The sequence below is a fragment of the Vipera ursinii genome (genome assembly GCF_947247035.1).
Source record: "Vipera ursinii genome assembly, chromosome: 3".
In the NCBI taxonomy this organism is placed as follows: Eukaryota; Metazoa; Chordata; class Lepidosauria; order Squamata; family Viperidae; genus Vipera; species Vipera ursinii.
The window spans coordinates 8144450-8172043 of record NC_139516.1 but is presented as its reverse complement, the minus strand read 5'-3'; the positions used below and the strand labels follow the sequence as shown (position 1 = coordinate 8172043).

Genomic DNA, 27594 nt, shown 5'->3' with positions numbered 1-27594 from the left:
TGGATCTCAGGGTGAACTATATTGGTCCTTGGTGGTCTTTGAGCTTGGTAGTTTTCTTGCGGACATTTCTTTACCAAATTAGGTAAGATTATCAGCGCATCATCATCAACAACAACAACATGATCACTGATGATGTTATTTCACCTTCAGTGTTTGCTTATAAAATGTTTATAAAGTCTGGATTGGATTGGATTGGATTGGATTGGATTGGATTGGATTGGATTGGATTGGATTGGATTGGATCGCATCGGATCAGATTGGCTCAAATGAAATTTGAACTTCATAGAAATTAACTGGCATAGCCATCCAACTGATATAAGGATTTTCCACTGCCTTTATCTGGGCTGTTAACTGGGAGAGCCAGTTTGGTGGAGTGATTAAGGCAGGGGTCTTCAAACCCGGCCCTTTTTATGGCTCGTGGACTTCAACTCCCAGAATTCCTGAGTCAGTTGACTCAGGAATTCTGGGAGTTGAGGTCCATGAGTCATAAAAGAGCCGAGGTTGCCTACCCCTGCCCTAGATGAATCAATGTGTTTTCAAAAGAGATTCAGAATGTGGAATCCTTCTTCCTTTTCTCTTTCCTTCTTTCCTCTATCCCTTCCACTTTTTTATTTCCTCCCTCCCTTCTCCTCCTTCTCCCTCCCTCCTTCCCTTCCTTCCTCCTTCCCTTTTCCTTCCTTTTTTCAGCCTTTTTCCCCTTCCTCTTCTCATTCCTTCTTTCCTCCCACCCTTCCTTTTGTCTTCCTTCCTTCCTTCATTTATTCATTCATTTGTTTTTTCTGTTCCTCTTCTTATTCCTTCTTTCCACTTTCCCTCCCTCCTTTTCTTTCTTTCTCTTCTCATTCCTTCTTTCCTCCCTCCCTCCCTTTTGTTTTCCTTCCTTCCTTTATTCATTCATTTGTTTTTTCTGTTCCTTTTCTTATTCCTTCTTTCCACTCTCCCTCCCTTTTTGTCCTGCTTCTGCTTTAATAACATGACAATCCATTCTCCTATTTCCTTCCTTCCTTCCTTCCTCTTCTCCTTCCTTCTTTCCTCCCTCCCTTCCTTTTGTGTTCCTTCCTTCTTTCCTTCCTTCCTTCCTTCTTTCCTTCCTTCCCTCCCTTTTTGTCCTGCTTCAGCTTTTTTTTTCTTCCTCCCTCCCCTTTTGAATTCACCTTGGAGATTTTTTTTAAAAAGGTCAAATGTTTTGCTATATTTTTCCCATGAATGATAACAACTTTCCACAGGCAGAGGAAGGCTGTGCTTTATATTTTAAGCAAAAACGTTTTGATTCTTCATGATTAAATAAACATGACACTAATGGGAGTAGCAAACAGCATTCGAAGACTTCACATCTGTTGTTTTGACAACCTCTTCAGCTTCCTAATTGGTACTCAAGGAGAAAAGGGATCGTTTCCTTCTACCTTACTTTTTTCTTACTGGAAAAAAACATATTACAGAAGTTGGGCAGAAAACAGCAGTGATTCTCTTCTTTCTTTTCTGCCTTAAATTAAAATATGGCATTACTAGTACAAACGCTAATGTTTTGGAAAGGAGCATTGCGAGGAAAAATTCAGTAAGGAAATATAAATGCATCTCATTTTAAAGCCCTGCAGGTTGCAATGTGGCTCACTGGAAATCCTAAAACTCTTAATCCAGCAGGAATAAAACTAAATGAAATCTACACTAATCCAATTATCTTGACTGCCTTGTGACTGAATTATTACAGGTAGTCCTCACTTACCGACCGTTTGTTCAGGGATGGTTTGAAATCACCAGAATGCTGGAAAAGGAGATTTATAGCTGATCCTTAAACTTAATCATAATCATAATAGTAAAGTTGGAAGGGACCTGGGAAGTCATCTAGTCTAACCCCCTGCTCATGCAGGAAACCCTATACCATTACAGACAAATGGCTGTCCAGTCTCTTCTTAAAAACTTCCAGTGTTGGAGCATTCACCACTTCTGGAGGCAGGCTGTTCCACTGATTAATTGTTCTAATTGTTCTAATTTCTCCTTAGTTCTAGGTTGCTTCTTTCCTTGATTAGCTTCCACCTGTTGCTTCTTGTCCTGCCTTCAGGTGCTTTGGAGAATAGCTTGACTCCCTCTTCTTTGTGGCAGCCCCTGAGATATTGGAAGATTGCTATCATGTCACCCCTCGCCCTTCTCTTCATTAAACTAGACATACCCAATTCCAGCAGCCGTTCCTTATATGTTTTAGCCTCCAGTCCCCTGATCATCTTTGTTGCTCTTCTCTGTACTCTTTCTAGAGTCTCAACATCTTTTTTACATCGTGGTGACCAAAACTGGATGCAGTATTCCAGGTGTGGCCTTACCAAGGCATTGTAAAGTGGTATTAGTACTTCACGTGATCTTGATTCTATCCCTCTGTTAATGCAGCCTAGCACTGTGTTGGCTTTTTTGGCAGCTGCAGCACACAGCTGGCTCATATTTAAGTGATTGTCCCTCTCACAGTTACTACAATTCACTTAATGGCTGCAGCCAGAAATAAGTCAGCAACGGTCAAGTGATGTTTCACTTAACAACCGTGTTGCTTAGTAATGGATCTGCTAGTCCCAGCTGAGGTCAGTAAGTGAGAACTACCTACTGATAGAATGTGTAATATCTTGTGGATTGTTTTATAACCATGATATTAATTTTTGGTTTGTTTCAAATACAGTGTTCATCGCTCTGTCCTCTAGGCCTTCCAGGACCGCCGGGAATACCTGGATTCAAGGTACGGAATACTTTCTGATTGAAGTGAGGATTATCTGAAATATATTCTCTTGTCTGGGAAATCTTTATCAGATGTTAGCGGTTCAACAACTGCCTAGCTTAGCCACAGAAATTGTGGCCTCCAGTTGTGGTCATAAGCCGAGGCCTACCTGTAATGCAGGCCTAAATCATTTACAATAGGCATAAAGGCTGATGGCATTTTCTGCCTTGTCAGTTCGCTAGTTCTGAACGTTCACATCTGAAATAGAAAGGAAGATTCTCTAGACATAATAACCTTTTTTATTTTTTATTTTAGGTTTTCTTAACAGTTTCTGAGCTTCAGAAACGGGATTCTGATTCCTTTTGCTTTTTAATTTTAGGGGCACACCGGTGAGAAAGGAGAACTTGGAGAAGACGGCAAAGATGGAGAAAAGGTAATGATTTTCACTGCCTCGTAGGGTTTGTTTCCAAAGGAGAGGTCTGTGAACGGTGCTACCTACATCTGGCCTCACCAAAAAAATGTGGCGCATGAACATGGGATAACTGCTTCTGTCCCTAAAAACAGTTCAGAGCAAAAACTAGGATGTCTTATAAAGTTGCAAGAGATTTAGACTTTTTTTTTCATTTGTCTGCAATGGTATAGGGCCGTGGTGGCGAACCTATGGCACGCGTGCCACAGGTGGCATACAGAGCCCTCTCTGTGGGCACGCACTCCATCGCCCCAGTCCTAGGCCTTCAGCTGGGTTTTATAAAAGCTTTTCGCTTTAGGCCTCTGCCGCCGTGTGCAAAAAAAAAAAGTTTCAATCAATCAATTTCAACTTCTCACGGGGAAAAAAAGAACTTGCAAAGTTGGAATTGATTGAACTTTTTAGTCCCACCCAGTCGGCCGTTACCACCGCAGCCACGCCCACCCAATGGTCCATGCCCACCCAATGGGCCACACCTACCCAATGGGCCACACCCACCCAGCACCCGACGATACATAAGTGGGTTTGGGGTTGCAATTTGGGCACTCGGTCTCTAAAAGGTTCGCCATCACTGGTATAGGGCAATGGTGGCGAACCTATGGCACGCGTGCTATAGGCGGCACTCAGAGCCCTCTCTGTGGACATGTGCACCATCGCCCCGTCCCTGCCTCCCCCCATGGCCCCCTCCTCACCAAGAGCCCCCCCGGAGGAGAGTCGCCCCCGAGCATGGCCCGCATGGAGCAGTGCAGCCAAGGACAACACGAACTTGACTCTGCCCTCGTGCCCTGTCACATGCAGTTGATGCTGCGGGGCGCAGGTGGAAGGCATGGCTGCCATAGCGCTGGTGGGCCGCTTGGGTGATCTGCGGCAGGCTGTAGAGGTGGGGGGGCTGTGGGGGGGCGGAGCAAGGGTGGGGGCGGGTGTGTGTGTGTGGAGGGGCCGGTTTTTTGGCACTCAGTCTCTAAAAGGTTTGCCTGTCAGATTCAGATTCTGGCATCCCTCCATGAGTGCCGATGTTTCGTTTCATTATTAAGACTTTTTAGATAAACAATGCCTGCATTGTGTTTGAACTGTCTCATTTATTGGAACCATGACATTGCCATCACTGGTATAGGATTTCCTACTTGAGCCGGGGGTTGGACTAGAAGACCTCCAAGGTCCCTTCCAACTCTGTTATTCTGTTTTGGTTTTTTTCCCCCACTGCAATGCAAACTCTGAATGGCAGAAAACAAGCTAAAGGTGACAATTCAGCCTTCCATAAAGTTGCTTCGTAATTTATGATTGGTCATTTAGAGGCTGTTTGAAGTTACAACCGACTTGAAAAAAGGGGACTTGCGATCTGGATCCAAAGTTCTTGATGGTCGGGTCCCCTCCAAAATACAGACCTTTGGCAACAGAGTCACATTCATAGGCATTTGCAGCATCGTATGGTCAAATGATGCCAATTTTGCCAAAACTGAGCACTTCCAGTTTTCGGCAAAGCCTCATAACAAACCAGTGGTTCACTTAATGACTGTGGTGTTCGTTCAACAACCGCCACATTTGCTTAATAGTCACTGCAGAAAATGTCATCAAATCAGGTGGGCAATACGATTGACCCATTTTACAATCATTGGGGTGTACAACTGTAATGTGCAGGTTACAATAGGGTTATAATTTAATTTAATTTAATTTAATAACATTTATATACCGCCCTTCTCCCTGAGGACTCAGGGCGGTTCACAGGGCAGAATAAAATAACAATACAAACATTAAAAACAGATTAAACAATTGCCCTAGTTAAAAACAATATAATACAACGCTAAAAACCCCCAGAAAAATTAAAAAACAAAAAATAAAACAACCCCAACACTCCCCCTCAGGCTAGGCCGGCTTGTACAAACAAAAATGTCTTGAGATCGCGGCGAAAGGAGCGAAGATCGGGCGCCATCCGGAGCTCTACCGGTAGCTGATTCCACAGCTCCGGAGCGCCCACAGAGAAGGATCTCCCCCTGGGGGCCACCAATCGACATTCTCTGATCGGTGGCACCCTGAGGAGGCCCTCTCTGTGGGAACGCACAGGGCGCAGGGAGCTTGATGCCGGCAGCAGATGTTCCCTGAGGTACTCCGGCCCCATGCCATGGAGTGCTTTGAATACCGTTACCAGTACCTTGAATCTCACCCGGAAGACAACTGGCAACCAATGCAGCTCACGGAGCAGAGGTGTAACGTGGGAGTATCGGGAGACTCCCAACACCACTCTCGCGGCTGCATTCTGTACCAGTTGGAGCTTCCGAGTGGTCCTCAAGGGCAGCCCCATGTAGAGAGCGTTGCAGTAGTCCAGACGAGAGGACACGAGCGCATGAGTGACCGTGCACAGATCATCCCGGCTAAGATAGGGCCGCAACTGACGCACCAGGCGAACCTGTGCAAAGGCCCCCCTAGTCACGGCTCCTATATGATCTTCCAAGGTGAGCCGTGAATCTAGGAGGACCCCCAAGTTGCGAGCCCTATCTACGGGGGGTAATAATTCACCCCCCATGGTTAGAGGTGGAATGTCCGAATAAACCCGGGCTGAAGATATGCAAAGCCACTCAGTCTTGTCGGGGTTGAGCTGGAGTCTGTTCCTCCCCATCCAGACCCGAACCGCCTCCAGGCAACGGGACATCACGTCGAGGGCATCACTGGGGTGGTTTGGGGTCGAAAAGAAAAGTTGGGTATCATCAGCGTACTGATGATACCCAACTCCAAAGCCACGAATGATCTCACCCAGCGGCTTCATATAGATGTTGAACAGGAGAGGCGAGAGGACCGACCCCTGAGGAACTCCACAAATGAGAGACCTCGCGGTCGATCTCTGCCCCCCTGCCAACACCGACTGCGAACGTCCCAAGAGATAGGAGGAGAACCACTGTAAAACTGTGCCTCCCACTCCCAATCCCCTGAGACGCCGCAGCAAGATACCATGGTCGATGGTATCAAAAGCCGCCGAGAGGTCTAATAGGACTAGGACAGAGGAATGCCCCCTGTCCCGAGCCCTCCAGAGATCATTCACCAGCGCGACCAATGCCGTCTCCGTGCTGTGCCCGGGCCTGAAACCCGATTGGTACGGGTCTAGATAATCCGCTTCATCCAGGACCAGAGGGAGCTGATGCGCCACCACACTCTCAACAACCTTCGCAAGAAAGCGAAGGTTGGAGACAGGACGAAAGTTATTCAATACAGCAGGGTCCAGGGCAGGCTTCTTGAGGAGAGGCCTCACCACCGCCTCCTTCAAGACGGCGGGGAAGATACCCTCACTCAAAGAAGCCGATATAACTGCCTGGAACCAGCTGCGTGTCCTCTCCCGGGCTGCATAAACCAGCCAGGAAGGGCACGGGTCCAATAAACATGTGGTGGTGCTCAGCCTCCCCATGATCCTGTCCACTTCCTCCGGAGTCACAGAATCAAACTCCTCCCAGATGATATCGACAAGACCACCCGTGTCCTGATCGTCAGACTCTGCCCAGTCAGAGTCCAGACCGGTCCGAATCCGAGCGATTTTGTCCGACAGATGTTGGTTAAACTCCTCGGCACGGCCCTGCAAGGGATCCTCCCTCACCTCCTGATTTAGGAGGGAGCGAGTCACCCTAAACAGGGCGGCCGGGCGATTATCTGCGGACGCGAGAAGGGTGGCGAAGTGGTTAGACCTCGCCTCCCTTATCGCAGCGAGATAAGACCTAATGTAGGCTCTTAGTCGCAATCGGTCGGATTCGGATCGGCTGGACCTCCAACCGCTCTCTAGGCCCCGTCTCTGACGCTTCATCTCCCGAAGCTCCGCAGAGAACCATGGAGCTCGACGGGATCTGCACCGGGTCAGGGGCCGCAGGGGTACAACTCGATCAAGAGCCTCAGTGGCCGTCCTTTCCCAGGCTTCCACTAAGGCATCTGCCGAGCTGTGAGCAAGGGAGGCAGGTGGGGACCCCAGAGCTGTCTGGAACCTCTGGGGATCCATTAAGCGTCTGGGGCGGTACCATTTAATTGGTTCCAAACACCCACGGCGGGGGGTGGCAAAACGGAAGACCAGCCGCAGGAGATGATGATCGGTCCATGACAGGGGCATAATAATTGGAGAGCCCCCACCAAGATCATCTAACCACTGTCCAGATAAGAAAACTAGGTCAAGGGTGTGGCCTCCCTCATGAGTCGGTCCCGAAATTACCTGCGTCAGGTCCATGGCCGTCATGGAAGCCATGAACTCCCGGGCCAACTCAGATGATCCTCCCAGCGATGGTAGGTTGAAATCCCCCAAAACTATAAGTTTCGGGAACTCAACCACCAGCGCAGAGAGGACATCGAGCAGCTCAGGCAGGGCTGCTGCTGCATGACTAGGCGAAAGGTACACCAGCAGCAAGCCCAACTGCGCACCAGGGCCGCATCTCAAAAAGAGAGACTCACACCCGACTATCTGAGGAACAGTGGCCTCCCGCGGACACAAGGTCTCCCTCATAACAACAGCCACACCCCCACCCCTACCCTGAGCCCGAGGCCGGTGCAGCACCCGGAAACCTGGTGGGCAAAGATCAACCAGAGGAATCCCGCCCTCTGGGCCCAACCAAGTCTCCGTGATGCAAGCCAGGTCCGCCTGCTCACCCTCGACCAGATCACGAACGAGAGGAGCCTTATTAGCGACGGACCTGGCGTTCAAATACACCAGCCGGAGCTCAGGGGGCTGCACACCCTCACTCCCGGGACCTTGGGGTAGAGCCAGAGGGTCGGAGTGCCTCACCGCTTGTAAGTAGCGGAGAGGCCTTCCCTGAGATCGATACGGCCCTCTGCTCCTCCATCTGCTGCCATTCCCTGATGTCGTGGGAATAGGTAGCCCCACGACCAGCCCTGGAGCCCCGGAGGTGACCGACCCCCGCTCCTCCCCCCAGCGATCTCCATCGGCCCTAGCCAGAACAGCGGTAGTTGGATAGCCCCCCTTATCCAAACAACCAAAAGAACCCTCCCGCTTCCCTAACCCCCTAAAAAATTTTGAAAGAAAAATAATCAGGGGCCTCTTATTAGGTCTACGACGAAGGCCCCTACCCGTGCCCAGCCAACTCTCAGGGTCCCAATAAATGGGCCCTTCCTCGAGGTTATAATCGGCTGGCAAGGCGGGTCGCACCCAGGAGGGGGGAGCACCCCTGAGGGCGCATAAGTCCGTGGACGAATATTTAAAGGAAGGCATAAATAGCAGTCCGAATCGTAGGCAGTCCATAGATGATAGTCCATGAGGAGGATCTATTCGGAGAGGGAGTCCCAGGCCTCCGTCCAGCCGCTGCCACTCAGCTGGATAAGCCCCCCGGGCAGGCCTACCACCGTCCTCTCACTACGGTTACAGAGCCAATTCTCGGGGGGAGGATGGAAGTCTGGAGCAACCCCACTGGGTATGGCCTGCCCCATAGAGCTCTCACCTCTAGGGGCAGGAGATGTAAATTCGGCCATCCTCTCACAATGGCCCATACCCAGAATTCTCTGTCCTTTGGGGTATAAGGGGCAATGCGCAGTCGATTGTAAAAAACAAAAACAAACCATCATAGTCAATTCTGATGACAGCCAAGTCCCCCGTTGTCTCGTCATTCCCAGAGGTTGTAACTGACCACCAGTCCATAGGCCCTCAGTTTGATAATTATTGGGGCCTTCCAGACTGTGGTCAACAAAGATTGGCTCCCCCAGGTTCATTAAATTCCCCGCCGATCTTCCAAAGTCCTTCAAAATGGCCCAAGTCCACAAGGCCCCACTGGGCTCCACCGGGATCAACCAAGGAGTATAAGCCAAGGAGTACCTGTAATAATGCTATTTCGAACAATTAGGTTCACCTCTGTGGAGCCCTTGGTGTTCTCTGAGCTTGATGGTATTCTTTCAGACATTTCATTACCCAAGTAGGTAACATCATCAGGGTTAGTAGGGAGTGAGGTTTGTGGAATGGAGGTCCTTAATGCTCTCTGAGCTTAATGGTTTTCTTGCAGATGTCCCAAAGGTGCTTTTTCAAGGAGCAACTTTCAAAACTTTGGTTTGAAAGAGGGGTCATAGAGGCCATCTATCTCAAAATTGAACAGCCCTCTCTCAATGGGGTTGGGGTGGGGGTGGAGATGCGACATCATCTGTCTCCAGTATACAACACAGTCCTTTCAGCGGTTCCAAGAAGGCTCCACACCCATTTATACTACTCAGCTGATCCTGAGGTCACAGGTAAACCTCCGAGTGGCCTCAACAACTCTCTAAAAGAATGCAAATGACCAGCTGTCTGCAAGGAGTATAAATCCTTCCGTTCCCCACCATCCAGTCAGAGCTGAAGAAACTTCTTGGATGAGAAGCGAAACGTCTTCAAAGGAAAGCGAGAAAGTCCAGTTGCCTCCTGGGAAAAAAGCACCTTTGGGACAACTTTGACCTGGATAACTGGGAATCTCCATAGACATTGCCTTGCAGATGTTTCATTACCCAACTATCGGGAGTGATATATCAGTGTTAGGTTGTGCAGTTCGGCAATGAAATGCCTGAAAGGAAACAATCAAGCTCAGAGAGAACCAAAGACCCCACAGTTCAGCCCTCAATTACAAATATTTTCTTATATTAAATTTACCTTTCTTCATACAGCCCCACTTTGGTCTTTTTTGAACAGCACAGAATTCTGGAGCAAACCTGGGCTGTGTTCAGAGGCATCCACAGGGCCTCGGCCTTTTGTCACTAGAGTGAAAGCAGCATCCTGTCCTTGCAATACAGGTAGTCCCCATCTTACAACCATTCATTTAGTGACCGTTCAAAGTTACAACGGCCCTGGGGGGAAAAATGACTTAGGACGATTTTTCACACACATGACCATTGCAGCATTCCTGTGGTCACATGATCAAAATTACGCTGCTTCATGCTTATGGCCGTGGCCGGGTCCCAGGGGGTCGGGTGATTCCCCTTCTGTGACCTTCTGACAAGCAAAGTCCATGGAGAAGCCAGATTCACTTAGCAACCAAATGACCAACTTGACAACTGCAGTGATTCACTGAACAACTGTGGCAAGGAAGGTCGTAAATGAGGCAAAAATTAATTTAACAACTGTTAAAATTGCTCAGCAATGGGAATTTGGGGGTCATAGGTCAAGCCACCACTTTGGCTCATTTGCAAGCCACGTCAGGGCACACACAGAAAGCAGGCAGATCCTGCAGTGGCACCATATTGTGCCCTTTTGGTACGTGTGTGATGCACATGCGGAAAGTTTGTATCACAGCAGTAGCATACAGCTTTCGAGGTATGCGTACACCCCACCTCTGCAGAAGGACACTGCATTGAACAAAATATTCCGATCATGGTCTCAAAGGCTTTTTAAATTGTGAATTAGCATTGGGCAGCCGATCTGCATTTTCAAACTAAAAGAATACCAGAGTCACAAGGGACCTTGGAGGTCATCTAGTCCAACCCCCTGCTCAAGCAGGAGACCCTATACCATTTCTGACAAGCGGCTGTCCAATCTCTTCTTGAAAGCCTCCAGTGATAGAGCGCCCACAACTTCTGGAGGCAATTTCTTTTTCGAGGACTTTTGACTGACTCTCATCTTAACTCTTTTTCTTATTTTTATTTTTCAGGGTTCGAGAGGACCGCCAGGCCCACCAGGACCTCCTGGAAATATTGGCCTGCAGGTAGAACAAGATGAATATTTTTTATAAATATATATATTACCTATAAAGTAAGAAAGGTGGGATAAAAATCTGATAAATTAATAAACCAGCCATGCTTTGCCTCATTTCCAGGGCCCCCGAGGATTAACTGGAGGAGTTGGGCCAATCGGTCTTCTTGGCGACAGGGTGAGTTGGAGACCCTCCTTAATTTTTTTAGCCAAAGTTGCTTGCAAGAGACATCTGGTTAACGGGACAGAAAAAGGAAAGTTTTCAAGTTCGGACCTCAACTTGGCTACTAACCTATCTATCCCTGTGTCTAGTGCCCTTCCATTGGCATTATCAGGAGGAGGAGGAGGAGGAGGAGGAGGAGGAGGAGGAGGAGGAGGAGGAGGAGGAGGAGGAGGAGGAGGAGGAAGAGGAGGAGGAGGAGGAGGAGAAGAAGAAGAAGAAGAAGAAGGAGGAGGAGGAGGAGGAGGAGGAGGAGGAGGAGGAGGAGGAGGAAGAGGAGGAGGAGGAGGAGGAGAAGAAGAAGAAGAAGAAGAAGAAGAAGAAGAAGAAGAAGAAGAAGAAGAAGAAGAAGAAGAAGAAGAAGAAGAAGAAGAAGAAGAAGAAGAAGAAGAAGAAGAAGAAGAAGAAGAAGAATTGCTGTGCCACATAAGACCCTGGACTTAACAGTTGTCTGGGTAGCGGGCGTGACAGTGCCTGGAAACTGCAGAATAGAAGAGAAAAAATTGGAGAAGATTACAAAATGCAAAAACCTATGAATCGAAATAGAATGACTGTGACAAAGGCAAGCAAGGGTAGTACCAATAGTAATTTGGATGCACTCCCAAAACAACTGGAGCACCACTTGAACACCATTGGCATTGACAAATTCACCATCAGTCAATTCGCAAAAGGCAGCTTTACTAGGAACAGCTTCCATCCTGCAACGATATCTATAAGACCCTCAGACATCCACATCTGTCCCAGGTTCTTGGAAAGGACTCAGTAGATGGACAAAAATGCCAAACCCAGTCTAAACATTTGGCTGACCGTGCAATGATCAATAAAAACAACAACAACAACAACAACAGTAGTAGTAGTAGTAATGGCTTCTTTTACAGCAGGAGTCTTCAAACTTGGCCCTTTTATGACTTGTGGACTTCAACTCCCAGAAGACCCCTGTTTTACAGGAAGGACACGAAATATCTCTGTGGCCCTTTCTGTTAATATATTAAGGTTTTACTTTCCCCTGTTGGGCAAAGATTTTATCATCCTGTCTTTTTTATTTCAGGGGGACATTGGATTTAGAGGACAACCTGGAATGCCAGGGCCTCCAGGGAAAGCGGTAGGTTTTCTTTTTATATTGCATTCTCCCCCCCCCATATTAGCCCACATTATATCCAAGATATGACATGAGAGCAGTATTCCAATATTTGAGGGGCTGCCCCAAAGAAGAGGGAGTCAAGCTAGTCTCCAAAGCAGCTGAAGGCAGGACAAGAAGCAACGGATGGAAACTAATCAAGGAGAGAAGCAACCTGGAGCTCAGGAGGAATTTCCTGACAGTGAGGACAATTAATCAGTGGAACGACTTGCCTCCAGAAGTTGTGGGTCTCCAGAACTGGAGGTTTTTAATTGGAGAACCGTTTGTCTGTGATGGTATAGGGCACAGGTCTGCAACGCTCCGGAACTGCATGCGGCTCTTTCAGCCGTCTCCTGCGGCTCCTAGTCTTCTGCTATGTGTAGTCCCCCCCCCAAAAAAAGTGGGACTAAAAAAGTTCAACCAATCAATTCAAATATGCAGGGTAGGTGCATATCTCGCCTTGGCTCCCACTCTTCAGTCAAACCCTGTTCTGCGCATGCGCGCATGTACGCGCATGCGCACACGTTTTTTGCGGCTCCCAGTTTTTCCTTTTGTGAGCGAACCGGTTCCGAGTGGCTCTTTCGCTGTTTCAGGTTGCTGACCCCTGGTCTAGGATTTCCTGCTTGAGCAGGGGGTTGGACTAGAAGACCTCCAAGGTCCCTTCCAACTCTGTTATTCTGTTATAAGAGAGCACAAGACTGTCACTCAGCAAGCACCAAATTTAGCTCCAGTGCTACCAGTAAAAATGATTCCTGGGAACTACTGTAGATCAGAAAAGGCCAGTGAGATCAATGCTCAGCTTTCCTTCCTTGCTTCCTTGCAAAAATTTAAATGTTGCCCTTTTTCTGGACAGTGAACTGTCTGAGATTTATCTACGGTCATGTTTTTGCAAGTCCTTTGGATCAGTGCACAGGCGTTTTTTGACTTACAACCATTCGTTTAGCAACCGTTCAAAATTACGACAGGACTGAAAAAAGCAACTTATGACTAGTCCTCACCCTTATGCCCATTGCAGTGTCCCGGCAGTCGCATGATGAAAATTTTGGCCCTTGGAAATAGGCAGTTGCAACAGTTGCAGTGTCCCAAAGTCACGTGACCTCCATTTGTGGCCTTCCCAGCTGGCTTCCGACGAGTTAATGGGAAAAGCAGGATTTGCTTAACGACTGCCTGATTCACTTAACAACTACAGCAAACATGTAGTAAAATTGGGACACAACGTACTTAATGGCCACCTCACTTAACAACAGAAGTTCCATTCCTGTGGTCATAAGTTGAGGACTACCTGCTTCAGTTACTGGCTAATAACCGACAGCATGTATTAGTGCACTATGGTTGTGAATGCAACCTTTGTGTTAGGATGTGGCTTTGGGGGTGACCCTAAGCACCTGCTAATCAACAATAGTGAGGTTTTCTATCATAGGTCTCTGTAAAGCTGAAAAGTCTTGAGGTTGGTCAAGGAGATGAATTTTTGCAAAAGCATCAGCATTCCCAATTTTTCCTGTGATCCTGAAGGTGATCAAAATATAGACTGGGTTTGCAATGCATATAAACGATTCTGTCCCATTGATAGTTCCTTGCTAGGGATATTGTTTTCTGCCTGATTGTTGACAAGTCATAAAGCTTGACGAATCGGCCATCAACAGATACATAAAGCACATTTACACACTATTCAAAAGAGGCAATAAAAACCAACAGAAGCTAAAGAAAAGACCCGAACATTCCCACACCGGTAACCTGCACCCGAGGGACACGGTGGCTCAGTGGGTTAGGACGCTGAGCTTGTCGATCAGAAGGTCGGCAGTTTGGAAAGTCGAATCCTGAGTGCCGCATAACAGAGTGAGCGCCTGTTACTCATCCCAGCTTCTGCCAACCTAGCAGTTCGAAAGTACGTAAAAATGCAAGTAGAAAAATAGGGACCACTCCGGTGGGAAGGTAACAGCGTTCCGTGCGCCTTTGGCATCTAGTCATGCCGGCCACATGACCATGGAGACGTCCTTGGACAAGCGCTGGCTCTTCAGCTTTGAAACGGAGATGAGCACCGGTCCCTAGAGTCGGAAACGACTAGCACGCATGTGCAGGGGAACCTTTACCTTACCTTTAACCTGCACCCAGATAAGCAGGGACTAGCACCAGACAATCAAGCAGAAAACAATCCCCCCCAAAGCAGAGTTCTTCAAACTTTTATGACTTGTAGACTTCAACTCCCAGAACTCCTCAGCCAGCGTGCCTGACTGAGGAATTCTGGGAGTTGAAGTCCACAAGTCACAAAAGGGCCAAGTTTGAAGACCTCTGCCCTAAAGAGAAAAACCACATCCCCACCAATATCCCAAAGATGCTTTTCAAAAAGCGACTGGACTTCCTTGATCTTTTTCATTGGAAACGTTTCGCTTCTCATCCTTCTCATCCTTTCGCTTCTTTTATTTCTTAGTTTCAAGAAGTTTCTTGGATGAGAAGCAAAGGGGGGGGACCAAGAAATACCAAATTGCCTTTCAAAAGTCACCTTTGGGACAATAATGGCCTGGTTGATTGAGAATCTCCATAGATATCCCCATCAATCCTGGCAAGGCAATCCACTATATATAGACAGGGAACAAACCCACACTTATTCACACTGATGGTGTTACCTAGTCTGGTAATGAAATGTCTGCAAGAAAACAGCCAAGCTCAGAGAGCACCACAAGCTACATAGTTCAGATATTCTCTTCTCTTGAAACCTCCTCCAAATACTAAGATGGAAAGAGCCCACTTTTTCTCCATCTACATTGCTTTGAGTGGGGGGGGCACCAATTAAGATTCAGCCCTCTAAGAGTACAATATTGTTTTTTTATTATTATCAATAGAGATTTTATTAGTTTTTTTTCCTTACATACATATGTTAGTTTTTCAACCAGCATTTACTTCCGCGTAAATCAGAGCTTGGCCAGTACTAGAGGGAGTACTGATGTGTAATGGATTCTGTTTAACCATTTCAGGGGCCCCGTGGTGATAGGGGCCATCAAGGTTTTCGAGGGCCGAAAGGGGATGTGGTAAGTATAATGAAATTCCTACTTTCCATATGTATGTTGTTGTTTTTTAAAGCAGTCTGAGCTGTGTGCCTAACCAGCACCTAACCTCTACTGGCTTTAGAGATAAGCAGTGCTATGCAGAAGGCAAAAAATGAAGTACTCCCAGAAATTAGCACTGCAAGAGAAGAAAAAGAAAAGATATAATGCAAATCAATTTATCTTACACTAAAGATAGTCCCCCGACTTACAACCATTTGTGTAATGACCATTCGAAGTTACAACAGCACCGAAAAAAGTGACATCTCCATTTTTCATACTGAACGACCACCATAACATCCCCATGATCACGTGATCAAAATTGGCAACTGATTCAATTTATGACGGTTGCTGTCTCTCAAAGTCACGTGATCCCCTTTTGCGACCTTCCGATAAGCAAAGTCAACGGGGAAGCCATTAACTGAAGTGATTCACTTAACAACTGTGGCAAGAAAGGTCATGGGCAAATTCACTTGGCAGCTGTCTTGCTTAGCAAGAGAAATTTTGGGCTCAATTGCGGTTGTTAAGTCGAGGACTATCTGTATCCCCTGCCAGCTAAAGGACTTGATAGGTCTTCCTTGGTTGTGATGGATGTTTTCTAGAAAATTCTCTTTTTTTTTCTTTTTCTAGGGGCCACCGGGTCCAAATGGAGCTCCTGGGAGTGCTGGGCCTCGAGGAGAACCTGTAAGCCATTTTTATGCCAAGTTCCTTGCTAGCTGTAGGATTCAAACAACAGGCGGGTTGAGTTTACACAACACACAGAACCTGTATCTAGATTAAGAGAATAAAAATGATGCTGTGCCCCACTCCTCCAAATTAAACTAAATGAATTGATGTCATCACCTGCACATACCTATAAAGCCCTAAATGGCGAGGGTCCGGGATATCTGAGGGAACACCTGCTGCCGGCATCAAGTTCCCTTCGTCCAGTGCGCTCCCACAGGGAGGGCCTTCTCAGGATACCGCCGGTTAAGGAATGCCGGTGGATAACACCCAGGGGGAGGGCCTTGTCTGTGGGTGCGCCTGCCCTCTGGAACCAGCTGCCTGTAGAGCTTAGGACTGCCCCTGACCTGCGTTCATTCCGCCGGGACCTGAAGACTTGGCTCTTCGAGCTCTCTGGCCCAGGCTGAGAATATTTTTAATTTTAATTTTAACTGGGTTTTAATTTTCTCAGGGTTGTATTTAATCTCTTTTAATTTTGTTTTAACGTTTGTATTGACTGTTTTTTAAATGCCCTGTAAACCGCCCTGAGTCCTTCGGGAAAGGGTGGTATATAAATCTAAATAATAAATAATAATAAATAATACAACTTGCTAAGCCCATGGCTTCCTTTCCAACACATATTGTAATTCGTACTCTAAACCCATGTAATAATAATAATAATAATAATAATAATAATAATAATAATAATAATAATAATAATAATAATAATAATACAGGTAATCTTTGACTTACAACAGTTCGTTTAGTGACTGTTCAAAAGTTACAATGGCGCTGAAAGAAATGATTTATGACTGTTTTCCACACTTATGACCATTGTAGCATCCCCATGATCAGAGATAGGCCACCTTGGCTCTTTTATGACTCGTGGACTTCAACTCCCAGAATTCCTGAGCCAGCCATGCTGAGGGGAAAGGGAGAGGTTTCCAAGCTAAGCCATGCTGGCTGAGGAATTCTGGGAGTTGAAGTCCACAAGTCATAAAAGGGCCATGTTTGAAGAGTGCACTTTAAATCCCAGAATTCTTCAGCCAGAAACCTGAAGTCCACTTTAAGATGGGTGCACTTCAATTCCCAGAATTCCTCAGCCAGGCACAGATAGACAATTATTTATTCATTCAATTTCTATAGTTGCCCATCTTAATCAATGACTCTGGATGACTTACAATTCCAAAAATACACATTTAAAACTATAAAAAACCCTAAAAAACCCCCAATAAAAATCCAAAATAAACAAACAATATCCTAAGACCCTTCACATATAATTTCTTTCCTTACATTTTTGGGGGTTGGGATAATAAAAATCATCCCTGCGTGAACTGTTGGCTAACATGTCAAGAGAGAAAATTGCAAACCAGATGTGCAGACATAGAAGGTATATAATTTTTATCATCACTGCAACTGCATGGTTTGGCTTAGTAAGAACTGCCTCATTTGGCTTGTCATAAAAGAGAATATCTATCACCTGAAACCTCGTCCCTTAGGTATTGGACTAAAAGCTTCCCCAGAGTTTTTTCAATTGTAATAGAGCTTATTATCGTTTATCCAGAATCAAGAGCTGCTTATCCCAAGGATGTTTTTTTCACCAGGCAACGGGACTTCCTTGGTTTTTTTTTGAAGACGTTTCGTTTCTCATCATTCTTCAGCTCTTCAGAAGCTTCTTGGGATGAGAAGCGAAACGTCTTCAAAGAAAAAAAAGGAAGTCCAGTTGACTCCTGAAAAAAACCCACCTTTGGGAGAACTATGACCTGGATGACTGAGAATCTCCATAGACATAAAAAGCTGATTGTCTTCTGTCTCTAAACTCTAAAGCTACTGTGGTTTAACAAAGAAGCACTCTGGCAAAATCGGGAGGTTCAAGTGATTTTGAATTATGTTTTTATAATCCTTTTCCCAAGTTTTGCTTCTTTTTTGTAAGCGAAAACCCGAATCTTCAATAAGAATAAGAAGTCTTTTAGTCGTCAGATTTTAGAATGATAGAAATCCAGTCAGGTGATTCTTTCAACGTTTTAAACTCCCCTGGATAGTCAGTCGCCGCTGTTTTTAGAGGGTGAGATAGAATTTCCCTTCCCTCTCTCCACAGGGGGGGAAATACTTTGGGCAGCTTATACAGGTAGGAAAAAATAGTTAGGATTGAAGAGAGGTTCAGATCTCCCCCAGGCTCATCCGCTCTGCTTTATAGGTGCCTGGTGGTAAGTTTGACTTCGGCTGTCTGCAGCCTAGTGATGGGCCATATTTCAATGGCCGGTCTTTTGTCCACTGGTTTGGAGGGCTGCCCCGGATCGAGTGGAAGGGCTACTGCCCTCCCGCAATCAAGCGAGGATCCCCTCCTTGCTTGTCACCCCTACAGGGTGACTTTCGACCCTTTTCAGGGTCCCCCAGCAGTGCAAAATCGGACATGGAAGACGACGCTTGCCTTCCAGCGGCTGCGGCAGCACAGCAGCCACAGCAGCAAACCGGAAGTCAAGTGATTTTGAATTATGTAATGTAAGGGAAAAAGTACAATATGCAGCCTAGAAGGCTCTTAGTCATGAGTTCAGACAATTTTCCTTACAAGATTTCCCCAAGTCTGGGGAAATGAAAGGGAATTTGAGTGGATGAATGTAGAAGATTAGTTTAGCAAAACAGCCACTGTTAAGTCTGGGCATGGCTAGTCTAGTGAAGAGAGGGTAGACATGATAGCAGTGATCCAATAATTGAGGGGCTGTCACAGAGAAGGGGACGCAGTGACTCAGTGGCTTAGGACGCTGAACTTGTTGATCAGATGGTCTGCAGTTTGGTGGGTCAAATCCTGAGTGCCGCATAACAGAGTGAGCGCCTGTTACTCATCCCAGCTTCTGCCAACCTAGCAGTTCGAAAGCATGTAAAAATGCAAGTAGAAAAATAGGGACCACTACGGTGGGAAGGTAACAGCATTCCGTGCGCCTTTGGCGTCTAGTCATGCCGGCCACATGACCACGGAGACGTCCTCGGACAAGCGCCGGCTCTTCAGCTTTGAAACAGAGATGAGCACCGGCCCCTAGAGTTGGAAATGACTAGCACGCATGTGCAGGGGAACCTTTACCTTTACAAAGCACCCGAAGGCCAGACAAGGAATAACGGATGGAAACTGATCAAGGAGAGATTCAACCTAGAAATAAGGTTTGTTGTTTTTTTCCGGAGCCATTGTAAATGAATGGTCACTAAACAAATGGCTGTTCATTTAGGGGCCATTTGAAGTCACAACTCATGTAGCAACTGTGTTACTGACTTACCCACTGCACTGATCCACTTAACAACTATGGCAAGAAAGGTCGTAAAATGGGGCAGCAGAAATGTTGGGCTCAACCGGGGTCGTAAATCGCGCACTGTGTTTCAATTACAGTATGTGTGTGGATTCAAGCAATGTGGCCTTTTCTCCCTCAACTGTTAGTCATACAATTTGGCCTCCAGAACCCCTGATCATCTCCCTCGCTCTTATCTGCACACTTTCCAGAGCCTCAGCATCCTTTTATAATAAGAAATAACTTTTATTAAATTGTATTTAAACATAAATGACAAACCCGTATGTTCCATCCATAAATCGTCCTTTCTGCCTATTCGTCCTGTTTCAGGGCACACCTGGAAAAGACGGAAGAGACGGAGCACATGGACTGGATGGTGAGAAGGTTTGTAGTCCCCTTTAAAAGTCTTCAGGTTCTTACTTATAAAGGAGGATATTTGTAGCGCAAGATTTATAGGCAGGGTCTTTGATGCTCTCTGAGCTTGGTTGTTTTGGGACAGCCATTTGCCTGAAATGGTATGGGGCTTTCCGGCTTGAGCAGGGGGTTGGACTAGAAGATCTCCAAGGTCCCTTTCAACTCTGTTATTCTGTTATACGTTTCATTACCCAACTAGGTAACATCATCGGTACTAGAAGGGAGTGAGATTTGCAGGGAGGAGGGGAGGAGGAGGACGATGACGATTGTGGGACTAACAACAACAACAACAACAACAACAACAACAACAACAATAATAATAATAATAATAATAATAATAATAATAATAATAATAATAATGTTGGAAGGGACCTTGGAGGTTATCTAGTCCAACTCCATGCTCAGGCAGGAAACCTGATGGTGGTCTCTTGGTGGTCTCTGAGCTTAGTGGTTTTTCTTGCAGATGTTTCAGTGCCCAACTAGGTAACATCATCAGTGCTAGAAGGGAGTGGGATTTACCAGGAGGAGGTGAAGGAGGAGGAGGAGGAGGAGGAGGAGGAGGAGGAGGAGGAGGAGGAGGAGGAGGAGGAGGAGGAGGAAGAAGAAGACTGTGGGGGTTTTGGTGGTCTCTGACCTTGGTTTTTTTCTTGCAGATGTTTCATTACCCAACTAGGTAACATCATCAGTGCTAGATGAGAATGGGATTTAGCAGGAGGAGGAGGAGGAGGAGGAGGAGGAGGAGGAGGAGGAGGAGGAGAGGACTGGGGGATCCTTCATGCTCTCTGAGCTAATCAAGGAACTGAAAGAGCAAACCACTAGTATATAAACAGAGAGCAAATTCCACTCCCTTCTATCACTGATAATGTTACTGAGCTGGGTAATGAAACATTGTAAGGAAACAACCCAGCTCAGAGAGCACCAAGGACCCTTCAGTTCTTATTTACCATTACTGGTTCCAACCAACAATCCTTCCACTTTGTGTCTTAGATTTAGTCATTTGCCCCCCCCCCCCACCGCCCATCCTTTCCTTAAAGATCACGATAAAAATAAATTGAAGGATGTGCTGATGTGACATGACTTTCCCCAATGAGCTTACAATGCAAACATTAATTCTTAAACCCAGATTTGGTCATGCTTGTATGTCTGTATGCTTCTCTACAAATACAAATCGTCAGAGCAAGTAATTGAAAATGGGGGCATCTTAAAACAAATAAGACTGCAATTTTCCACGTCCACTTACCCATAGATACACAAGACTATTTATTTATGAAATGCATTGAGTTCTGTGGTTTGTGAACCTGGTTAAAAATATACAGTATACCGTATTTTCCGGCGTATAAGACCACTGGGCGTATAAGACGACCCCCTACATTTCCTGTTAAATTATAGGGTTTGGGCTATACTCGCCGTATAAGACTACCCCCTCTTCCAATGCACACCAAATAAAAATTAAAAAAAACATCAGATTTGATTTTAATATGGTAATTTTAATTCAAATGCTTATGACATGCAGGTACTTAGTAGAAAAACTGTCATTTATAAACATAAGGCTGTTTGTCATCAAACATGTAAAGATAAAACAGTGCAAGTGGATTAAACTTTTCCTAATTCACTCTAAAGCTTTCCCTGCACAGACCAAATGGGAGATCGGCTCCAGGTTTTCCAGCCAGCCCGCCCAGTTCCTGAGTCAAATGTGTCCTTAGAGCTAAGCAGCTGCTCTGACTGCGGCATTCCGCACCTGCCTTTCAAGTTGGGATAGACTGCAGCTGCTCTTCAACTTTAGAAGGAAAGACGCCCAGACCTCAGCCTGTAAAAAATTACAGACTGCAGCTTCTTCTCCAATTGGTCCCGCTTTCCCTGCGCAGACCAAATGGGAGATCCGCTCCAGGTTTTCCAGCCAGCCTTGTCCCTAATGTTTCAGCACCCGGCGTATAAGACGACCCTTGACTTTTGAGAAGATTTTCATGAGTTAAAAAGTCGTCTTATACGCCAGAAAATACGGTATAATTTTTGTAATGGATCAGAAGAGTGTGTCCTGTTGTCGACATAACTTTTACAAAAATAAAGACCTTTAAAATTCACCGGAGCCAGCAATACTTTGACTTTAATGAGGTGGTGGGGGGAGAGAAGCGTTTTGTATTTGTCTCATTTTATCAGTGTTTCATTTCATTACATTTTTCATTTGTTAAACTCCCATTTGGTTTGTCCTGATGTGTATACAAAACCCAAGCAGTCTTCTGCAGCTTGTAAATGTTGTGTTTTGGAATCGGATGATAAGGGATTTGAGAAGACTTTCCTACAGTATGTGTGCAGTTACAATGTTTTTGTGTAAAAAGAGAGGAGAAAGGCATCCAATAATTGCCTTTTTGTAATCTTAGAGGCATGAACCTTTGGGCACTCACCTTTCTCCAAACCTCAAATCTTCTAAGTTTCAAAAGTAGTTCTCTATTTTGCAAGTAGTTTCAAATATCATAGAAATCCAGCTGGTCCTTGACTTACAACCATTTGTTGAGCAATCTTTCGAACTTACAACGGCACTGAAAAAAGTGACTTACAATCAGCCCCCACAGTTACAACCGTCACAGCATCCTTGTGGTCATGTGATCGAAATCCAGGCGCTTGGCACCCAGGGTGTATGTATAACGCTTGAAACATCCCGGGGGGGGGGGTGTCATGTGATCACCATCAGCATGACCTTCCCAGACGGCTTCCGATGAGCAAAGTCAACGGGAGAAGCTGGGTTTGCTTAACAGTCACAAGATTCACTTAAGGACTGCAGTGACCCACTTAAAACCATGGCACAAATGTTATCAATTAGACGTGGATTGCTTAAAGTCCCTTGCATAGCAATGGACATTCTGGTGCCAATTGTGACAGTAAATTGAGGCCTACATGTAGTCAGTCAAGAATTAGTCAACCTGGGCACCTTCATGCTTTCTTGCACAGGAGTGTGGGGAAGGAAGGAAGGCAGGAAGGGAGGGAGGGAGGGAGGAGAAGGGAGGAAGGAAATGGGAGGGTGGGAGGGAGGGAGGAAGGGAGGGAGGAAGGAAGGAAGGAAATGGGAGGGAGGGAGGAAGGGAGGAGATGGGAGGGAGGGAGGGAGGAAGGAAGAAAATGGGAGGGAGGGAGGGAGGAAAGAGAAGGGAGGGAGGGAGGAAGGAAGGAAATGGGAGGGAGGGAGGGAGGAAGGGAGGGAGGAAGGAAGGAAGGAGATAGGGAGGGAGGGAGGAAGGAAGGAAATGGGAGGGAGGGAGCCTTATTAAAAATAGGAGAATGGGTTGCCATGCTATTAAAGCAAACTCTTAATATTGTCTGTAATATTTACACATCATAATTTCTTGACATTCTTAGGGTGCTGCTGGTCATTCTGGTGCTCTTGGAGAGAAAGGCCCTGACGGACTCCCTGTAAGTTTTCTTCCACAAAATTTAGATCCAAGACATCCCAGGGTGATTTGAACCTTCTCCTGATACATCTCCGACCTGTTAAGAGGTCAAAGAAACTATTCTGCAGAGAGATTGGTATCCTCTACTGCAGTGTTTCTCACCCACGGCAGCTGGAAGAGGTGTGGACTTCAGCTCCCAGAATTCCCCATGCTGGCTGGGGACTTCTGGAAATTGAAAGCCACATCTCTTCAAGTTGCCAAGGGTGAGAAACGTCGCTCTACTGATTTCCAGGGACCTAAAAACTTGGCAATTGCCCATGGTGATTTTTTTCATTCCCATCCCGTTCTATTTTTGAATAAACTTCCAGTTGTAGGAAGAGAGGATCCTATCCTACAACATGTTATTATATTCAGAGAGCATTTCCACTGGCTTATTTCTTTGATTCCTACTCCATCCTCCTGCTTTGTGAAGGACTGTGCAAGAATCCAGGAAAGCATCCAATCTTTGATGGGCTCCCATAATCGTGTAGAAAGGACGAAGGAAGTGAGACCTGGAGTTAATGGAACAATCTTCCCCAGCCTGGTGCCCACCAAATATATTAGATTTCCATCATCTCCCACAATCGGCTGAGGAATTTAGAGGACTTTGAGTCCCAAAAGTGCTTTTTCAAAGGGCAACTGGAATTTCTTGGGGTTTTTTTTCTTGGAAAATGTTTCGCTTCTCATCCGAGAAGCTTCTTCAGCTCTTCTTCTTGGATGAGAAGCCAAACGTTTTCAAGGAAGAAACCAAGAAAGTCCAGTTGCCTTTTGGCGAAAAAAATCACCTTTGGGACAGCCATGACTTGGATGACGGAGGATCTCCACAGACACATATATAGGAACTTGAGGGATAAGGGAAGCTGACATTAAAAGGAGAGAGCAGAGCAGGAGAAATCCATTCTTCCTGCTGATCATTCTTGATGAACTCAAAGGTGCTTCTTCAAAGGCCACTGGACTCTTTTTTTTTCCTTGAGGAAGATGTTTCACGTTTAGTTTAGTTTAGTTTAGTTTTATTAAATTTTTATACCGCCCTTCTCCCTAGGGACTCAGGGCGGTGAACAGGGCAGATAATAAAAGTACAAAACTACAAAAGTTAAAATAGAATTAAATTAATGCCCAAGATAAAACAGTAAAATATACAAATATTTAAAAACCCAAATTAACTCCCCATCAGGCCAGGCCAGCTTGTTCAAACAGGTGGGTCTTTAACCCGCGCCGGAAGGAGCGGAGATCCGGTGCCATCCGGAGCTCCACCGGCAGTTCATTCCATAAGGCCGGGGCGCCCACAGAGAAGGCCCTCCCCCTGGGGGCCACCAGCCGGCATTCTCTGACTGGAGGCACCCTGAGGAGGCCCTCTCTGTGGGAACGCACAGGGCGGAGGGGGGTTGACGCCGGCAGCAGGTGGTCCCCGAGGTATTCCGGACCCATGCGTATCGTCCAAGAAGCTTCATTGGTTCTGGCAGGATGGCGGGGGCGACGGAAGGATTAGTTCTGATAGGATGGCTGGGGGAGTGGAAGGTTCATATTTCTTTGCAGTCATCTGGTCATTAGCATTCTCCCTGAGAGTTCTTGAAGCCACTTGGGAATTTGTATGAGAGTGCAAATGGGGGGGGGGGGGGTTAGAATCTTCTTGGACCTACACAAAGGGCTGTGTTGTAGACCAGAGATAGGTGGTGTCTTACCCCTCTCCCTCTGTTGAGAGAGGGCTGCTCAATGGCCTCTTTCATCCCTCTTTCCAACCGCCGCCCCCCATCCTATCAGAACTAATCCTTTCTGCCAGAACTGATGAAGCTTCTTGGTTGAGAAGCGAAACCTCTTCTTCTTCTTCTTCCTCCTCAAGGAAAAAACAATACAGTTGCCTTTTGAAAAATCACCTTTGAGACACCTATGATCTGGATGACTGAGAATCTCCACAGACATTCTTCAATAAGTCACTGAGCAATATTTGGTAGTCCATAAAACCAGAAGTTATTCCATCATTTTTACATGTTTACTTTTGTGGTTCACTGAATACATAAACCGTTCTTTTACGAATGTTTGGTCTCAGGAAGAAGACACCATACATGTATTTGTTGACTCTGTTTTTTTAATATTAGTGACCCCTTTTCCCCTATCAGGGACTACCTGGAAACATGGGCACTAAAGGAGAAAAAGGCCAACCTGTAAGTAAATTGTGCTATATTATTATTATTATAATAAGAAAATTTACATGGCCGCCCAACTCACTCATGGAGCGGCTTGTTGAAATAAAACCCCATTGCAAAACCCAATGAACGCCAACCCCCCCGGTGACAACAACCATACCAACCTGTTGATGGGCCCCATATCATGCTGGGGCTCCAGGCTTGCTGGCAGAACCATGCCTTCAGGGCCTTTTGAAAGAGTGTCAAGGTGGAGGCCAAACCTATGTCCACAGGAATGTCCCAAAAATGCTTTTTTTTCCCCAAGAGGCAACTGGATTTCCTTGTTTTTCTTTGAAGATGTTTCACTTCTCATCCAAGAAGCTTCTTCAACTCTGACTAGATGGTGGGGAATGGAAGGATCTAGTCAGAGCTGAAGAAGCTTCTTGGATGAGAAGTGAAACGTCTTCATAGAAAAACAAGGAAGTCCAGTTGCCTCCTGAAAAAGCACCTTTGGGACAACCATGACCTGGATGACTGAGAATCTCCATAGACGTCCACAGGAATGATGTTCCACAGGGATGGAGCCACCACAGGGAAGGCTCTTCTTCTGGGTCTCACTAGAGGGATCTCCTTAATTGAGGGGGGCCTATAACATACCCTGCCTCCCCGCTCTGGGGGATTGGATAGCTATAACTGTGAAAAGATGGTCCTTCAAATAACCTGGCCAATGGCCATGTAGGGCTTCAAAGATGACACCCGGCATCTTGAATTGGGCCTAGAATAATCTGATTCTTCAGGGTATGAGCTGAATTAAGTCAGAGGCCACTTTTAACTCCTGTAAATGGTGAAGGGTACAATAAGTGTGAGGAAGAGTGCAAAAGTCAGTGGGCTATGTTACACGTGGGAATGAGCTGAAAAACATTGGTGCAACTCTTGTGTTTGGGAAATTTCGCTTGTGCCCAGTTGTTGTTTTTTTACAATTCACTTTTTGCTAATACTTAGCACTACTTATTTCCTTGTAATCCCCACGTCAAAATAAATGTGAACCCCTGGCGCAGATTTTCAGCAGTTGTGGTTGAAAGGGGCTTGGGAGGAATGTATAAAAGTGGTTTAGGGAATCGAGAGATGGCTCTGGAGATTCAGATTGCCCACTCATCAATTCAAGAGATACGTGGATGCTTTGAAAAGACATCCGCTGGTGTCAGAAGCAAGCAACGAGAGCCACTCGTGGATAGTCTCAATCGGAAACTTTATTACTAGTCAACTATGTTTCAAGAATTTCGCCAGCGTGTCTGCATTCCCTCGGTAACAGTCAGATAAAACGTCAAGGATTCTATGGGAGGTCAGGCCTGGGCCACTTTCTGCAATGCAAGGATTCTAAGCTCGTTCCCCTCTTGACACCGCCCTCCAGTCTAGCTGGAGATTCCACCACACCTGGGCTCTTCTAGGTAGGTAGGGAAAAAAGTAACTGATTTGAGACATGTGGGCGATTTTTCCTTTCTCCTTTTCCATTTTAAACAATTTTATTAAATTTCAGAACAAGATAAAATACAAAATAACTGGAAAAGGGGAAAAAGGGAATCAAAAGGGGTAAAATGTGAAAAGAGAAAGAAAACAAGAATAGAATGGAATTCTTTATTGGCCAAGATAAACAAAAAAAAATGAAAAAAAGAAAGACTTCCAACTTTTCTCAGTGCAGATAGAAATATATAATCAGGTAATCCCTTACTGTAGGTGAAACGTGACATAACTGATACGTAACTCTAAGCTTAACAACATGTACAATATTTTACAGTCTTAAGTCTGTTTATCAATTATTAATTCAAAAATACCTATCCGTTACTATAAAGCAAAATTATAAAATATGATCTCTAGTTTAAAAATTAATTTAAACAAAATCTTAAAATAACCAAAATAGTCAATTTCAACATCTCCATCAATTCATTCATGCATTCATTTTTCTTCACTTCATTCATTCCTTCATTTTCCTTCAGTTTATTCATGCATTTTTCTTCTTTCATTTTTCATATTCCTTCAGTTCATTCCTTCATTTTCCTTCGTTTTTCATTTTCCTTCAACTCATTCATTCATTTTCCTTCCTTCATTTTTATATTCCTTTCATTCATTCATTCATTCATTCATTCATTCATTCATTCATTCATTTTCTTTCCTTCATTTTTATATTCCTTCAGTTCATTCCTTCACTCATTCCTTCACTTTCCTTCAACTCATTCATTCATTTTATTTCAATTCATTCGTTCATTTTATTTCAATTCATTCGTTCATTTTTCATTCTTTCTTTCTTTTTCCCTTCCTCTTTTTCCCAAAGGGAAACCCTGGAGAAATGGGAGAGTCTGGTCCTTCAGGAGAACCAGGGGTACCGGTAAGTATCTCCCCACTATTGGTTCAATATTTCTTTCTCTATCTCTAATGATGCATTTAAGCTGTCATCCCATCACAAGTTACATTTCGATTATCCTCTTAGACAACACAGA

The 27594-nt window shown here is 45.6% G+C and overlaps 1 protein-coding gene and 1 long non-coding RNA gene across 2 annotated transcripts in view; one reads left to right on the top strand and one right to left on the bottom strand.

Moving 5' to 3' along the window:
* The window catches only part of LOC310639380, a 472331-nt gene that overhangs the window by 264394 nt on the left and 180343 nt on the right, over nt 1–27594 (bottom strand). The gene's annotated exons all lie outside the window — the stretch shown is intronic.
* The window catches only part of COL9A3 (collagen type IX alpha 3 chain), a 63193-nt gene that overhangs the window by 15391 nt on the left and 20208 nt on the right, over nt 1–27594 (top strand). Inside the window, exons 11-23 of the mRNA XM_083358118.1 lie at nt 2660–2716; nt 3075–3128; nt 10742–10795; nt 10907–10960; nt 12051–12104; nt 13135–13211; nt 15092–15145; nt 15791–15844; nt 18250–18364; nt 19471–19524; nt 22906–22959; nt 25094–25138; nt 27429–27482. Coding sequence (XP_083214244.1) covers nt 2660–2716; nt 3075–3128; nt 10742–10795; nt 10907–10960; nt 12051–12104; nt 13135–13211; nt 15092–15145; nt 15791–15844; nt 18250–18364; nt 19471–19524; nt 22906–22959; nt 25094–25138; nt 27429–27482 — 780 coding nt within the window. The remainder of the gene's footprint in view (nt 1–2659; nt 2717–3074; nt 3129–10741; nt 10796–10906; nt 10961–12050; nt 12105–13134; nt 13212–15091; nt 15146–15790; nt 15845–18249; nt 18365–19470; nt 19525–22905; nt 22960–25093; nt 25139–27428; nt 27483–27594) is intronic.